This window comes from Labeo rohita, chromosome 15, assembly GCF_022985175.1.
Source record: "Labeo rohita strain BAU-BD-2019 chromosome 15, IGBB_LRoh.1.0, whole genome shotgun sequence".
Taxonomy (NCBI): Eukaryota; Metazoa; Chordata; class Actinopteri; order Cypriniformes; family Cyprinidae; genus Labeo; species Labeo rohita.
The window spans coordinates 25637832-25655801 of NC_066883.1; the positions used below are offsets into that span (position 1 = coordinate 25637832).

At 33.0% G+C, this 17970-nt stretch overlaps 1 protein-coding gene across 4 annotated transcripts in view; it reads right to left on the minus strand.

Moving 5' to 3' along the window:
* The window catches only part of eml2 (EMAP like 2), a 29339-nt gene continuing 11369 nt past the window's right edge, over window positions 1-17970 (minus strand). For 3 of the 4 annotated variants that reach the window (XM_051129679.1, XM_051129678.1, XM_051129680.1), the window contains 18 exons: window positions 13363-13391; window positions 12681-12810; window positions 12156-12305; window positions 10193-10262; window positions 9003-9113; window positions 8750-8845; window positions 8080-8214; window positions 6727-6826; window positions 6373-6527; window positions 5953-6078; window positions 5435-5566; window positions 3524-3591; window positions 3251-3339; window positions 2809-2906; window positions 2622-2709; window positions 2435-2530; window positions 816-946; window positions 1-736 (listed from right to left, as the gene is read on the minus strand). In XM_051129679.1, coding sequence (XP_050985636.1) covers window positions 611-736; window positions 816-946; window positions 2435-2530; window positions 2622-2709; window positions 2809-2906; window positions 3251-3339; window positions 3524-3591; window positions 5435-5566; window positions 5953-6078; window positions 6373-6527; window positions 6727-6826; window positions 8080-8214; window positions 8750-8845; window positions 9003-9113; window positions 10193-10262; window positions 12156-12305; window positions 12681-12810; window positions 13363-13391 — 1930 coding nt within the window. In that variant the 3' untranslated portion in view covers window positions 1-610. Of the gene's footprint in view, window positions 737-815; window positions 947-2434; window positions 2531-2621; window positions 2710-2808; window positions 2907-3250; window positions 3340-3523; window positions 3592-5434; window positions 5567-5952; window positions 6079-6372; window positions 6528-6726; window positions 6827-8079; window positions 8215-8749; window positions 8846-9002; window positions 9114-10192; window positions 10263-12155; window positions 12306-12680; window positions 12811-13362; window positions 13392-16097; window positions 16355-17970 lie in introns of those variants that run through there. The other variant, XM_051129681.1, reaches the window with a different exon arrangement.

Below are 17970 nucleotides of genomic sequence, written 5' to 3' on the forward strand. Positions count from 1 at the left end.
TTAAAATGATATAATGTTTAATTATACATATACATTATGAAATCAGCTTATATGTGTCGTTAGATCAACCCTTCAGGGATTACAAGGACATTCATTGCTATATGAGAAACTTTATTAACAAATAAAAGGCAAAGCACAGCTTAAGTTCACCCCTAGATATGCATCAAAAGCCTGGCACTTGGCTTATTATGTACTTCCAATATTAAAATACAACCTCCACTAAGAGACAGCATTATATATTTCTATGGGCTTCCGCAACACAAATAGCAGCTAAACTCTTTAAATAGGCTTAAATAGTGTCAACAGTAGACAACATGCTTCTTCTCCTGCACCAGAGCTCCTTCTGGTGGTGATTCAACAAAGTGTTCAGCAATTCACTTTCAACTAGAGTTCGCCACTGATTTAAGCTCAACCTCTACCCTCAAACAATCACGGTAATTACATCTGGACAAGAGAAACCGACTCCGTACCAGCACGTAATGGAAAACCTAATAACATAGTACACAATACAGGCAAATGGGACAGCAGAGAATGAAATTAGGCACAGCAGTGCTGCCCTCTAGTGGGCAGGAGTCTACAGTGAGGTTGCAGCAGGTCGCCTCACATGGGACTAAGCGAGCACCCATTGAAGAATGCTGGTGTCCTTCCCACCAGTAGAAATAAGATGACTGTCGTCATGGAGAAAGGCAACGTTGGTCACATGGCTGCTATGCCCACCATAGATATGGCTGGCGGCCTGTGGTTGAAGCGAAAAAATGTTTTAGAAAGTTTGATATGATGGCCAATATTGAAAATAAAATGTAAGAAAAACTCACCCTTGGCTGGGAACAGGGATTAGAGAACAAGTGCACTTTGCCAAAATCATCAGCTGAGGCAAGAAGGTTATTGTCATGTGACCTGCATACAGCATTAATGTCTGTGCCATCAGCTCCCTCAGGCCAGATTCCTTAAAAATAAATAAATAAATAAATAAAACATTATTTCAACATTTCACAGCCATTTCCAAGGAAATAAATTTATTAATTTATTAATGATTTGTTATCTCAGGCTAAAAAATATATATAATCTAATTTATTTAAATTGTTATTTTCATTCATTTAGTACACATTATATACATATTAGAATACATATGATAAAATAATAAATTCAAATTAAATAATGCTGAAAAGACATGTTATTAAAATAAGTATTAAAATTAAAACAGTAATTTTAATATTTAATGTAATTATATTACATTTATGTTATCTCAGGCTATATAAAATATATATTTCTATCCATCTAATTTATTTAAATTTAAATTGTTATTTTCATTCATTTAGTACACATTATATACATATTAGAATACATATGATAAAATAATAAATTCAAATTAAATAATGCTGAAAAGACATGTTATTAAAATAAGTATTAAAATTAAAAGAGTAATTTTAATATTTAATGTAATTATATTACATGTATATGAAATTATAAAATATAATTTAATAAATTTAATAATTAAATAGTTTTGAATATAAATTTTAATAATTTAATTTAATTAATTTAATTTAGTTAATTATATATATATATATATATATATATATATATATATATGTGTGTGTGTGTGTGTGTGTGTGTGTGTGTGTGTGTGTGTGTGTGTGTGAAATTAATAAAAATAAATAAATTTTAAAAAATGTATTTCCCTCAGGCCAGATTCCTTAAAAAAAAAAAAACAAACAAACAAACAAAAAAACATTATTTCAAAATTTCACAGCCATTTCCAGGGAAATGAATTAATGTATCTATTAATAAAAAAAAATGTAAAAATTACATAATATATACATTATATATATATATATATATATATATTCATTTATTTAGCATACATATATACATATTTAACATATATATGATTAAATAATAAATTTAAAATTAAATAATGCTGAAATATGTTATTGAAATAAGTGTTAAAATTAAAAGAGTAATTTTAATACTTAATTTAATTATATTACATTTATATGAAATTATGAAATATAAATATATAATAATATAAATAAAATATAAAAATATAAATAAATATATATTAAAATTAATTTTAAATATACATTAATTTTAATAATTTAATTTAGTTAATTATATATATATATATATATATATATATATATATATATATATATATGAATTTCAAATGATTAAAATTTAATTATTTAATTTCCCACAGGCCAGATTCCTTAAAAAAATAAAAAATAAAACAAACATTATTTCAGCATTTCACAGCCATTTTCAAGGAAATAAATTAATTTAGTTATTAATTAATAAAAAATAAATACATTATATATATATATATATATATATATATATATATATATATATATATATATATATATATATATATAAAAACCCAGAAATGGCTATATAAAATATATATTCTGTTTTTTGTATATAAGGTGTTACTTACCAAACACATTGAAACCCAACACACAGGTGGAAGTGGCCCATTCCAGATTGCGCACTACATCTGCACTAGTTATATGCTTCCCACTGGATGCTTCCCCTTTTTAACAGGAAATATATAACTGGCCTTTAATACAATGGCATCTGAACTCTGTTTACTGACAAAGGTGTTAGGTGAGAAAACCACTCACAGAATAAGATCTCATAGTCGCCTGAGTTGGTTACAATAAACTGGCTGTCGTTGGACCAGTCGAGATGAGTGACAAAACTGGAGTGTCCCTATAAATGCAAGACACGGTATTAAATGAGTCATAATGGCCTCTAACGAATTATAATAAATAGGAAGAGATTTGGAATTAATTTCCCTGCAAGACTTACAGTGCATTTGCCAACACGGCTGTATTTCCTGCCGTTCTCTGTAACAGAGTAGATGTAAACAAAGTTGTCGTGGGAAGCAACAGCCAGGTACGCCCCATCTGTGAGACAGAGAGGATGTAAGTGGTGATTTTGGACACATACACTACCAATCACAAGCTTGGGGTTGGTAAGATTTCTTAAGTGTGCATTAAATCAATCAAAAAAGACAGTAAAGACAGTAATGGCTGCTGAAACAGGACTCAATTGTGTAAAATATTGAACTACTCAAGTTATTTTAAACTAATAATATTTTATCACTTTATGTTTTTAATCTTTGATCAAATAAAAGCAGCCTGAAACTTTTTATGCATTTCAAAACAGTGAAAACAGGTTAAAACTCCAACAGTGAATGAGTAATAGCTGTGAGAAAATGGCTATAAGCATGAAAGAACACTAAAAACACCTGGAGAATATTTAACAACGGAGATGATTTCATTGCCGTCCGTATGCATAGAGACAAGATCACGGGTGTCAGCGTCCAGCACCAACCACCTGTAAGACAGCAAATAAAAGATTTCAATCAAGTAGTTTAAAATTACAATATTTTACATTTAAATTAAGAAATGAACTATTTTAAAACAAAACCGTTAACGGTTTCTGCGTTATTTTTTGTTGAAAACCAACTGACTGACATGTTAAGTAAGTCAAAACTTAAAGTTTTTATGTGCAATCGTACCTTCCTGTCATGGTGCCCACAGCAAGCACAGTGCCAGTGGGATGAAATCCAACGGAACGTCCAGGGTCCTAGAATAATAATAAATAAATATTAAAAATACAATGTAAAAAACAACATATTACATTTTATATTTATACAAACTGTATAAAATATGTATATTATTTTTATATTTTAATATAATAATTTAAATAAAATATTTTTAATTCATACCTTAATATGAAACATTTTAAAATATTCATATTATTAAACAATAAAAATGAATAAATGTAATATATTGTAAATTAAATATATTAAAAATATATATATTTTATACAGTGTAAAAAATATTAAATATATGCATTTATTTTTTTAATTTTCATATTAATATTAAAAGTAAATTACAAATGTATACAATGTAAAAAATAAAATATTTTATAATACATAACTTAATATGAAACATTTTAAAATATATGCATTTAATTTTTATATTTTAATATTAACACTAAACAATAAAAACGAATAAATGCAATATGTTTAAAATATATATATTTTATACAATGCAAAAAAATGTAATAAAAATAATAACATATATTTTGTTACATTACATTATTTTTATTATTGTGTGCATTTAATTTTTCATATTTCAATATAAATATAAAAAAAATAAAATCTATATCCTCCTGATTACCAGGAAAAAAGTTTTTTTTTTTTTTTAATTTAATATTTTATACAGGACAAAGATTAAAATAAATAAATAAATACAAAGACATTAATATACATGGAAAGGCAAAAACAGTGAGATTTAACAGAATGATTTGATATACCATTTTGCTTCATGCAATATGTGTGTAAAATGGTCATGACCAGGTTTTCCCATTATATACAATGTATCTATTAACGTGTTTTTCTTCAGTTGTAAAGAAATTATGTTTCTTGAGGAAAACATTTCAGGATTTTTCTCCATATAAGGGACTGCTATGGTGCCCCGATTTTGAACTTCCAACATGTAGTTTAAATGCGGCTTCAAGCGATCCCAAATGAGGTTGTAAATGATCCCAGCCGAGGAAGAAGGGTCTTATCTAGCGAAACGATCGGTTAGTTTCATTAAAAAATACAATTTAAATACTTTTTAATCTCAAATGCTCGTTTTGCCTTTTTCTCCCTGAACTCTATGTGTTATTAAAATAACCAATCGTTATGCTAGATAAGACCCTTCTTTCTCGGCTGGGATCGTTTACAACTGCATTTGGGATTGTTTGAAGCCACATTTAAACTGCATTTTGAAAGTTCAAAATTGGGGCACCATAGCAGTCCATTATATGGAGAAAAATGCTTTCTTTACGTCTGAAGAAATAAAGATATGAACATCGTGGATGACAAGGGGGTGAGTAAATTAATTGTAAATTGTTGTTCTGGAAGTGGAGTTCTCCTTTAAAAGAATTTCAACTTTTACACGCAGTGCCGCTCATCAATGTCAGTCCCAAAGCAGTGGACCAATCAGAAGAACTCGGAGGCGGGGCAAGCGTTGCAAGCTTCTGTTTACAGAAGCAAGTTGGCACAACAACTGTTTTATTTGACGGAGGAGGTGCTCACAGTCGCTGTGTTCAGATACCCTGAATTATATAACCTTCTTCTAAGCAATTATCACATCTTGTTCCTTATAAAAATATCTTTGTCACTAAATATTGTCGTTATTGCATCACGTCTCAACAGCGTCTGGAGACGGGACGCCCTTGCGTTCTACGCTGTGCTTTTTAAAAAAAAACATTCCTGAGCGCTGCGCCTCTCGTTTTTAGACGCAAAGACGAGTTCTGTGTGAATGACCCCTAAAATGTATCATTTGTCCTTAAAGTGAACATACAGTAGGGGTCATTTTAAGATTATGTTTACAAATTACAGGAATATAAACATAAACACTGACTTCATACAAACCTCAATGGCTTTGCTCCACAGAGGCAGATGGGAAGTGGTGTCCCAGAGATAGACCTGCTTGTCTTGACCACATGTTACAAACTGCTCAGTACTAGGATGCACATCCAAGCCCCACAACTCATCAGTGTGACCCTTCACAGAGAGAAAACACAGAGACCAGGGTATAAAACTGCAGATTTCCATCTGAATAACTAGTCTCAGTCCAGGAGCAGCCCTGTAGTAATTACTTTTGGACAGGTTAAACTGATTATTGTCCTATAATCTAGTTCAGAAAAACCACATCAGACATGAAACACACACAACTGTAGTCGGCTGTGTTACATCTGCTCTCATCCTGTTTTTATGGGTGGTTCTTGGCCACTACAAGCTGCATATACGGTCCAGAGCATATGCTGTTTCTAATCAAAGTTCTGGCTGCAAGAGACTGAAAAGAAATGTTGTGATCTTATGGACTTCTGGCAGAGACATTAGGCCAAAAGGCATCTAAACACACTGTAATATCATCTGGCAAGCTCTACCTGAACAATGGGAGTGAGGGAACCAGAGAAAGAGCCCCGCAGAACAGCATTTCGGGTTGTTCCCACAAACAGCTCGTCCTGTTTTCCTTCAGCTAGAGTGCGGACGGGCCCATAGGCCTCGGGAACCTGATTACACAGAGTGAAATATGTAAAGGAACATGTAATCTGTACATCTCAACTAAAACAGCATTTGTACAAATTGTTCTGAATTAAGTGCTGATGTAGCTGGATCTAATAAGCAAGACGACTGAATGGCTGGATTACATTTCAGCATTAGAAACATGATAACATCAAAACAATAAAAGCTGTACTGGACAGTACATGGCGGTCATTAATAATGACATTAATAATCTAATTTTAACGCTGCTGTCTGGATTTCATTATGAATGTCGGTAAAGCTTTCGTTTGTCAAAACTTCACCTCAATCTCACTCTTTTTGCGGTAATCATGGTCCCACTGCAGCACCCTGCGGTCTTTTCCTCCACCTGACACCAGCGTTCCATCCTTCAGCACACACAGAGAGAAGATCCCACCCTCATGGGCTCCCGAAACCACCTGGCTGATTCGGTTTCCACCTTTAAATCAGAGTTCATTGTCAAATCATAGGCTGAGCTGAGGGAGTATCTCTACCAACAGCAGTCAAACAGATGGATGCATTGTTTTTCTAATTGCCGGTAGATAAAAACATGGACTGAATGTAATTTATTTCTTAAATGTGGTATCCTGGTTTTGGAAGAGCACTTTAAATATATAATGGCATAATTATTTCCTGACCTTTTGCCCAGATGTAGATGTTTCCACTAGAATCTCCGGTGATTGCATCTCCATTCTCAGCAAAAGCGACGCAGAGTACATACTTGGGTTTTTCATGTTTCTGAAAGTACACAAAAAATGTGAATATATTAACAAAAATCATTATAAAGGATTTTTGTCATGGTTGGTTTGTATTAAAATAAATAGGGATTTAGAATAATAAAATAAAATAAAATAAAATATGCACTCAAGGGCATCATTCTATTCTTGGTTTGTATTAAAATAAAAAGGGATTTAGAATAATAAAATAAAATAAATAAAAACAGGGATTTAAAATAAAATAATAAACAGTGATTTAGAATGTAACTGAAATGAAAAATAAAATACAACATTACTTAAAATTAATTAAATTAAAATAAAGAGGAACTGAAATGCAACTTTCAAAATAAAAATAATAAATAATAAAAATAAATGGGCCCTCAATGGCATCATTCTGTGGCTAGTTTGTATTAAAATAAAGAGGGATTTAGAATAATAAAATAAAAAATAAAATAAAAACAGGTATTTAAAATAAAATAATAAACAGTGATTTAGAACATAACTTTAAAATGAAAGATAAAATACAATGCAACATTACATTAAAAATAAAATAAATAAAATAAAATACAATTAAATGAAATTAAATTACACTAAAATAACGAGGAATTGGAAGGCAACTTCCAAAGTAAAAATATAAAATTAAATAAAATTAAATAATACAAAATAAAATTAATTAATTAAAATAAAATAAAACAAAAATAAAATAACATAATAAAAGTAAAATAAATCAAATTAAGTAAAATTAAATTAAATTAATTTAAAAGTAAAGGAATCGGAATGCAACTTCCAAAAGAAAAATATAAAAGAAAAGAAAATGTCTGTGCTGACATTCTATTAAAACAAATAGGGATTTAGAATAAATATTTTAGAATAAAATGTATTAAAATAAAATAAAATGCACTCAAGAGCATCACTCTATGCTGACTTTGTATTAAAATAATAAATAGGGATTTAGAATAATAAATAAATTAATTAAAAATTAAATGAAAGGAAATTACAGTAAAAAATTAAATTACACAAATTGAAATGCAACTTTCAAAATAAAAATAATCAAATATAATTAAATAAAAACAGGGATTTAAAATAAAAAATAAAATAATAAACAGTGATGTATAATAAAATAAATGAAAAAATAATTTAAAAAATACAATGTAACATTAAATTTAAAAAAATAAAATACTATTCATAATTTCACACAGGCAGTCAGCTCAGATATCACTCAGTGCTGTTTGTGTTGTATTTTAGTCAGAATACAGAAAAATAAATGCTGCAAACCTCAAACAGTCCCTGTCGTTTTGTAAGAGTACTCCCCTCCATTGTCCAAAAGTTGATATGAGACTTCCCGCAGGTGACAACGAGGTTAGCCTCCATGGGGTGGAAGACAGCACCCAGAACTGAATCATTGGAACACTGAAAAAGTGGATATTTTACACAAAATGAGACACATTTTTCCTTTGATGAAGTGGAAAATGTTTTACTACTTCCCAGCAAGCACATATAGATCACATCTGCACCAAATACACACTATTAAAACTCCTGTAATTGTGATCATTTTAGCATTTTAAACAATTTTTACAGCTTGAACTGTAATATTTCTTAAAAAATGACTGATTTGAGTGTTACATAATAGAACAGAGCTTGGCAGTTAGAAAGGACGGGGTCAAAAAATATAAGAGAGTTTAATAATGTCAGGAAAGTAATTTCATAGGTCCTGCTTGTCATTACAAGATCAAGAGGTCAAACATGACATCTTCCAGATGAAAACGCACAGGTCAAAAAGACGTCATGGTGGCGGATATCTGCAGTCATTGTTTTAAACCACTTGGTCTGTGAACACTCAGGTTATTAAAGACATAATTTCACAAGACACACTATACAAGAGACTGTAGAGTAAGTCTAGTATTCCCAGCTCAAACACTTTCTTTTACAAAGCATGTTGCCTCACCTTAACCTCTGCCAGCTGCTTTTCTTTCTGCCAATCCCAAACTGACAAAATGTGGTCATTTGCATCGTCAACCGCACACAAATGAGCACCACCATTCTGTAAAGAGGAGAGGCATTATACCCATTGTTCATTCAGCCATTTATCACTGATCAAATATTCATTATCTACACCCATTGTGCACTTTTCTCATGTCGTACGGCATCAAAGCACATAGATTATTCATCCAGAATTTAAAAAGGAAAAATTCGCTTACCGACTTTGAAAAGGCAACACAGGTGACAGCTCGGTCAAACACACCCGCGCCGATCACATGAAGAGTGTTCAAACTGACAGAGTCCCACACACGGACATGAGGCTGCAAAGCCTGATGGGAAAACAACAACTGAATTATATGCACATGATTGGAGCATTTCTAAAATTCTCTTATTTACAATATTTTCTATACACTGTAAAAAGCAATTTGTTGAGTCAACTTAAAATAATTTGTTACCCGGCTGCCTTAAAATTTAAAGTTTTGCCAACTCAAAAAAGTTTAGTCAACTTGAAATGTTAAGTTGTACTAAGTGACAACTTAGATATTTGAGATCATTCAACTTCAAATTTTAAGGCAGCGGGGTAACAAGCCCAGCTTTTAAGTTGAACAAACCAAATTTTTTCTTTAATCAACTCGACTATCTAAGTTGTCACTTAGCACAACTTAACATTTCAAGTTGACTAAACTTATTTTAACTGATTGAACTTCAAATTTTAAGGCAGCAGGGCAACAAATTATTTAAAGTTGACTCAACAAATTGTATTTTTTTTTTATTTGTTTTCTTTATTTTTTACAGTGTACTCCACAGTTGAAAAGTTTGGAGATGGGAAGATTTTTTAAAAATGTTTTTGAAAACACCTTTGTGCTCACCAAAGCTGCATTTATTTGATAAAAATACAGTAAAAACAGTAATATTGTGAAATATTATTACAATTTAAAAGAACTGGTTTCTATTTTAATATATTTTAAAACGTAATTATTCTTGCGATGCAAAGCTGAATTTTCAGCATCATTACTAAAGTTTTCAGTGTCACATGATCACTGAAATCACTGTTATATGTTGATTGGTGCAAACATTATTAGCAATGTTGAAAACAGTTTTGCTGTTTAATATTCTGTGAAAACTACATAACTGTTTAAAAAATTTAAACTTTAAAGGAACAGCACTTCTTTGAATATATTTTTTAAAACACTTTCTTTACTGTCACTTTTGATCAATTCAATGCATCCTTGCTGATTAAAAGTATGTTTCTTAAGCGTTAAATTCATAAAGCTAATACATTTTGTAAACTGATAAAATACTGATTCTGATCATGAGCACAGTGGTTTTGTTTCTGAGCGCTGTGCTGGTTCAAGCCATAAAAATCACCAAATCAGTATACTGCTACAGAATGTAAATGTGAACTAACTTTGCCATCTTTGGATGTTCCAGCAACTTGTCCAGTTGCTATGGTGACCATGTCTGGATGGATGGCCAAACTGCAAAGAGAACATTGTCAGGATCAGTGCTTGTCAGAAAAGATTTCCCATCTCTCTCTCCCCCTCTCACTAGGGAACAGTAAATGAATGCAGACTGATCCCAGAAAAAGCAGTCAACAGGCTGCAACTGTTTTGCAAACCAGCAGGGATTCTGACAGTTACAGAGAGATCATCCCAGTGTTATTTTAATTAGCAACAAATGCTAATTAACTAATATTTTACAACAAATAGCATGTGCACGCTCTGCTACAACAGAAAAGATTTACATATAATAATCTCTGAACAGTTAAAGAGACAGTTCACCCAGAAATGAAAATTCTGTCATTAATTATTCACTCTCATGTCGTTGCAAACACGTAAGACCATTGTTCATCTTCGAAACACAACTGAAAATATTTAATTAATATTTTAATTGCTTACATAGCCTAATAAGTGCTCAAAACCTCAAAAAAAAACTTGCCACAGCGTACCGGCAGATATAATAATTATGAATGTTTCAGGGAAAAACAGCAAGGAGACTGCATTAACATTTGAATAATTTATTGATAAACTAGCGCTTTCTTTGTTTTTGGCTTAAAAGATAAAGTAGGCAACACTGACTTGTCATCTCCACAGTAGTGGATGCGCCTGTATGAATGTTTCATACGGATAACAAAATCTGAGAATATTTGTTTTCTATTTGAACTAGTTCATTTAAAAGTAGACATTTCACTCTCTATAGATATGAATATTTATGAATATACATAAATATTTTTCATGTCGGTAAGTCAAGTATACACGGAGTTTCAAAGTTTCATGCTCAAGTTTACAGAGACCGAGACGGCAGAAAGCGCATTCTGTTTGCTTTCATTATTTTACAAAAGCACAACGTTTCGTTGTTATTGTGTGTGCACACACATAAATGTAGAGTCTTTACAAATTATCTGTATGACCAAGAATGACGGAGTATTTTAAGAGCAAGTGACCACACCGGCGCTTCAATCTGCTGTGCATTAAGCACTGCTATTCAGCTTAAACACTCACTAGACACTTCAATAGCGCACTTTTTTTTTTAGATTGAGCTGCCATGTAACCTTTCAGATGAAACTCCATATTTGAGTTTGATGAATGATAGGTGAAAGTTTGGATGTCCTGTCTGATGTACTGTATTAACACATAGATCAGCCGCTGTGAATTTTTTTTTTTCTGTGACTAAGCGACTAATACAATTTTGGTCGACCAAGCACCTTCTTGTCGACTACCGGTTAGTCGAATAATGGGGGGCAGCCCTGGTCCTTACTACCTTTCTGGACCTTGAACATGTCAGTGGTGTTGCTGTCTATGCAGGGTCCGAAAGCTCTCGGAATTCATCAAAAATATCTGAATTTGTGTTCCCGAAGACGAACAAAGGTCAAGTTTGGAACGACATGAGGGCGAGTAATTAAGAATTTCCATTTTTGGGTGAACTATTCCTTTACAAGTACAAGCATTGATTGCCTTGCAGCCAAACAGAAGAGAAAAACAGAAGGCAGTAGAGATCTGGTTTGATTGCAGGTGTATTTGAATATAATGCGGGATTCACTTATCTCAAAGATAACAGTCTGTTAAGTGAAGCAAGATCTGACCTAAAAATGCAAATTTGCTCAGAAACTAGCAGCACTTCCTGAGTACACTGGCTCTTTTTGCTGAATGATAGAGATACAGTTGTGCCAAATATTTGTTCATGATTACGATAAGCACGATGATACTATCTTATGGACCTTTGAACAATGACCTAGTTATAGATTAATCTGCATGTGAAATCGGAAGTGCTTTTTTTTCCTGTATGACATCAACGTTGGTCATCAACAAGTGCTGATAGTCTTCATTACCAGTACATTAACTCTCTTAAAGGGCAATATGATGTATATTTACCACTTGACATCATCATTATGGCCCAGATAGTGTCTTTGTTGTTGCTCTTCTACATTGTACAGCACCACTACGGAGGCATTGAAGTACACAATCTCTCCCGTCGGCAGCAGGTAGAGGTTGGAACGGCAGTCTCTTCCCCTATAGCCATAACTAATGGAGTGTGTTAAGTAAATATTGCATTTCCACAGGCTGAGGTAAATGACCAAAGATGTGTGCTAATAAATCAACGTTATTTCGTGTCACATTATAAATGGGTTTCAATTCTATTTAGAAATTGCACTTTAATTATTAAACTGAACTTGAAAAATTGGTACTGCTTAAATAAATTCAATCAGAAATATGAATGAAGACTAAACTGGAAGCAAATCACCTATAAATTCTTTTTTTCCTTTTCTTTAACATGGTAAAATTAATACATTGTTGAATACAAATTCAAAATGCATTATAATTTACAAGAATAACTTCAAAATCTAAACAATTAACCTCAGTTACATTTAAAAAACATCAGGTAGTTTGCAAGGATACACCCACTGAAGTTTTAGCTTGCGTTCTGGCAGCGCCACCTTGTGGTCAAGGGTGTAGCCTTCCCTCAGCTGGTCTGGAATATGCATGGTGATTGGACGTCCACGTATGAACATCCTCACGTAACCATCATCTGTTAAAGGGGAAACGAGAGTGGTCAAACAGAAACAAGCAGTAAATATGGTTTGTTAGGGATGATTTGTCAAATTATCCAGGCCCTACTGGCAGAAATATGCTCATTTAGAAACCCATTATAAAATGAGACTGACTGGAGGCTTTTTGGCAATCAAATATTGGTTTTTAACTGTAATGCAGAGGATAATGCAATCCAGTCAGGCTAATTCATAAGGGTCATTTCCCATAACACAAGGCTTAGTCTCTCCCTGTAGTGCTAGTTAAACAGTTTAACAATAATACATGCATATAGATTTATAAGTTTTAAATTTCAATACTTTTATGTGCTTTTTTCAGTTTTAGTAATTTGAGTATTTCAGCTTAAACCTAAGACAGCATTTCTTTTTTAAGTTTTTCATCTTATATTTCATTGCAGTTTTTTTTTTACAACAATGATCTGATGTTGCTAGGGTTTAGTCACAACATCTATTGATATTGACCTCAGAATAAACAGTTTTGTTTTTTAATAAATTATATTCATCATATTACTTTAAAATACACAAAAACTTACCAGCATTGAGGGTGCACTCTTTGGTTTTGCTAAAAGAACAAAGGAGAGAATAGCATGTGATTCATTTATTCCTTCAAAGACTGCATGCCAGACTAAAAGGGGCCTGTAAACTAAACAAAAACTTTAAAAAAACATTTCTGAAAAATTTTGTTTGTCATCTATGACCTGCGTTTTGTGAAAGGATGACTAATTCATTGAACTCATCCATTAATCCTGGCCTGGCTTTCATGTGGCCTCTCACAGAGCTGCGTGCAATGGAGAAAACACTGAGCTGAAGTGACAGAAGGCGAGGGTCATCCAAAACTGCTTTCAACTTTAGTTCAGAGCTTGTTTATATGACTAAACAGATTTTGGAGAGGCGCCAGCACTGGAGGGGATTTTGTATTTCGCATTAAAAACAAAAACACGACAAAACTGCTATTTACTGAAGGTTTTAATTAAAAAAAAAAGACAGAAGAAAAAAAACATGTTCTGTTTGTGTCTGTGCGTGCATTATGTAGCTGCTTTTCCTAACCACACAGTTTCCCACTTCCTGTATGCTGATGCATGACTGTCATGATTGACAGCCTGTCTCAGATGGCGAGATGCAATAAATTAGACCTGTCATGAAGTACTATTTGCTGAAATAGGGTCGTAGGATTCAGCTTATTCACAAGGGGATTAGAACTGACAAGAAACAGCATTGCTGGCTGGAAAGCTGGACCTTTCTATAGAGTAAGAAGAAATGTTATGTAATGGGAAGACAGAAGGATCGTGGGTGCACATGAATAGAAATGCTCCCACAATGATCCGTTTGTATCCAAGCGATCCTGCAGAAACGCTTCATTAAAGAAAAGCACGAACCACAGAAGACCACATCAAAGCAAGCCTCATCTCTAATGACCCCTTTTCAGAATGGTGTAAACAAAATCATACAATACTGGCGTATATGCAGTTGAAGTTAGACGTTCTGCCTTTTGGGAAACATGTAAGTATCTTCAGTTGTTTCTCAAGGACAGTACTAAATGTAAAAAATGTATATTTAGGCAAAATAAGAAAAATTTACACATCTTCATTCTGTTCAAAAGTTTTCACCCCCGGCTCTTAATGCATTGAGTTTCCTTCTGGAGCATCAGTGAGTGTTTAACCCTTCTGTAATAGTTGCATATGAGTCCCTTAGTTGTCCTCAGTGTCAAAAGATGGATCTTAAAATCATACAGTCACTACTGGAAATGGTTTAAATACACAAAAATGCTGAAAAACCAAAGAATTTGTGGGACCTGAAGGATTTTTCTAAAGAACAACAGACAGTTTAACTGTTCAGGACAAACAAGGGACTCATGAACAACTATCACTAAACAAAAACAGCTGTGGATCATTCAGGTAATAAGTATTAAGAATCAAGTGTATGTAAACTTTTGAACGGGGTCATTTTTATAAATTCAACTATTATTTTCTCTTGTGGACTATATGTAAATGTCTCTTATGTGAAATATCTTTTTTTAGGCCAGTACTAAATAAAAAATAACATGCATTTTGTACGATCCCTCTTATTTTGGTAAAATAATTAACATTTTGCAGATTCTACAAGGTGTAAACTTTTGACTTCAACTTTATTTATGCAACATGAATTATGTATTAGCCATTTTTTTACTTAGCAAAGTCACTTTTTACTCTCATTCGGACTTGGTGGGTGTTCATTTTGAACCCTTTTTAAAACCAACATCAATAAAGATTTTTATTTCCAATTAAAAATGTAACTTTAGGAACATTTCAGGACTCCACACACCTGATTTAAGGTGATGGCACACAAAATCGCAGCTGACCGAGCAACAAATCCATTTTCTCATTAGCACATACTGGAAAAATCTATTTTACCAGTAATCACTCTAGGCTGTGTAGCACTCATAACTCAATATAATGCTGTAGGCATGTGCCACTAATGTGCTTGACCTCAAAGAAGCCTTATACTAATGCACAGACTATGCACACACCCATCCATACCACACAGAGTGCTGACGACATGCTCCAATTTGACATTTTATGTCTTTTATACATTAAAAACACCACATAAGATATGCACTCATGATATCTCTATGGATTAAACTGAATCTCTAAGCAAGTGAATCACTAAAAGCTTCTGTGGAGGTTCTATGAACATGATGTCCTTCAAACCATTTTCTTTCCTGCTGTAAAGCAAATCTAATTTGCCTTTAAAGCTCTGTGTGTGTGTGGCACTGAGTGGGTTCCATGTTTAATACATGCAACTTACCAGCAAAAGCGATCAATATTTGACTCAGTTTGCACTAAAGCGATTAGTAAAACTCATGCATTATATGTAACATATCTTCAACTTGAATAAAGGTTGAACGGATAGCTATCTTTCATGTTCATAATAATCAAGGCCAGATGGTAAACATGCACATTTTTGTTAAGTGACTCACAAAATATTGCATAAATTCCCTTAAAACTGAAGCCTTGCAACAGCAAAGTTAAATCCATATGCAAAAAGTTACTTGCTTTTAGACATCTATGCTTTTAAACTCTATTGTTCACATATGGGAAGTTGAAACACAAACTCAGCCCAGGTGCATTCGCTTTGTTTATCTGCGACGGCCGTGATGCTGAGAATATTCTTGTTTGCCTACCTATGTTTGCTTTGTTGCAGGAAGCTGAAAGCAATTCCATTATCAGCCTCACCCTAAAACTACCAAAAGTTCTTTTAAAGTCCTGAAAGAGCTTAACAAAAACTTTACCTGGATGACCTCTTCATGTTGTTTGTCCCGTTATTCCGTTTAAGTGTTAGCTGGAATTTGCAGAAGCGTCAGGCAAAAGACTGAGTTCCTTGTTTGAGTTAACTTCAGCTCTGCAGGAACATGGACCTTGCTAACCAATGGCAGGACACTTCCTCTGTATGCATGACAGCCCCCTTTTGGTTGACCACACCCTCCTGTGCTTCAATGCAGTAATATGAAGCACTCTGTGGTCAGGAGACTGTTTCAGTGGTAAGTGTGTCAACCAACTGACGGCACACAGTTGCCATGCACCATCAAATGTTTGATCTCAAACAATCATCATGGCATAAATAAGACACTAGTAACGTGTGGGATTATCTGCCACGCAAACATCCTGCATGGTGGGAAACTTGTTGGAACTGATACTTAACCCTTTAGCAGAAGTTTTCATTAAGTTGTACTTTGAGATAATAACAAAGGAATTTTTCTCTAGTCAAATGTAATGTTATCCTCCTTTACAGTATGAAAACAGTTTTTACAAAAAAAGTATAGAATTTAAAGGGATAGTTAATGCAATAATAATAAAAAAAAATACTCCCTCAAGCCATCCTAGGTGTATATGACTTTCTTCTTTCAGACAAATACAATTAGAGTTGTATTAAAAAATGTACTGGCTCTTCAGAGCTTTATAATGGCAGTGAATGGGTGTTGAGATTTATAAGTCCAATAAAGTGCATCCATCCATCATAAAAAGTACTCCAATAAAGGCCTTCTGAAGCATATCAATGCATTTTTATAATAAAAATATCCACATTTGAAACTTTATAATCTGTAATGTCTATCTTCCGCTAACTGTCGTACATGCGTACACGAGAAAGTGGCGTTCCAGCGGATGACGTAGGATGTTAACGTGGTGACGAACACAGAAGTGAAGAGTAGAGAGCTAAACAAAACACCAGTCACAAATTAGAAATACACAACAAAGATTCGTAAAAAAAAAAAAAAAATTCAGGATTTCAATATAAGCCAAGAGGAGACTAGTTTTCCTTAGCTGTAAACAAAACTTGGTTCTCACAAGACTAGTGTATTCTCACTGAGGCTTATGCTATTAACTGCTATTAACCCTATTCACTGCCATTATAAAGCTTGGAAAAGCCAGGAAATTTTTAATATAACTCTGACTGTATTCATCTGAAAGAAAAAAGTCATATACACGTAGGATGGCTTGAGGGTGAGTAGTCTAAATCAGTGTTTCCCAACCATTGTGGAAAATTATCAAGAACTTCCTATCTCCATTATATTTCCTTATTATTTTAAATCAGTGCTACTGGTCATTGTTATGTCTGTTTATGGATTTTACAAATATTTAACCAGTGAAAAGCATTCAGAAGAGCTTGTGACTAAACCTTGTAACTTCATTGGATCCTCAAATTGTCATTTAAACCCCATAACTCCTACCCCGCCTTTGTTCAGAATGAAGTGCCGTGACACGCAGTTTGACGACAGACGTCTACGTATTCGCAATGTAAGGGTAAATAAAGAACTGGTGTTTGAATAAGTACAGCATTTTCTTTAATCAAGAAACACTGTCTATCCAGCTTATTTTTTCAGTAAGAGTGGTTGACATATTTGTAAATTTTATGGTTCTGGCTTCCGGTCTCATCTGTGTCCAGCTATGTTTAGCTGTACAAAACAGCTCATTTTGCTGCTTGATATTGCAAATTGTGTGTCTTACCATATTATTTTAACGTACTATCTTAATTATGAACACACTGGTTTGTAATGCAAACAGTTGTAACTTTTACTGCGCATTGTTGTTCTTCTCATTATTTTCCTATAGTGGATAATGAACTGTAAGTCTCGCCCATAAGCTTACTTCCACGTTGAAAACTAA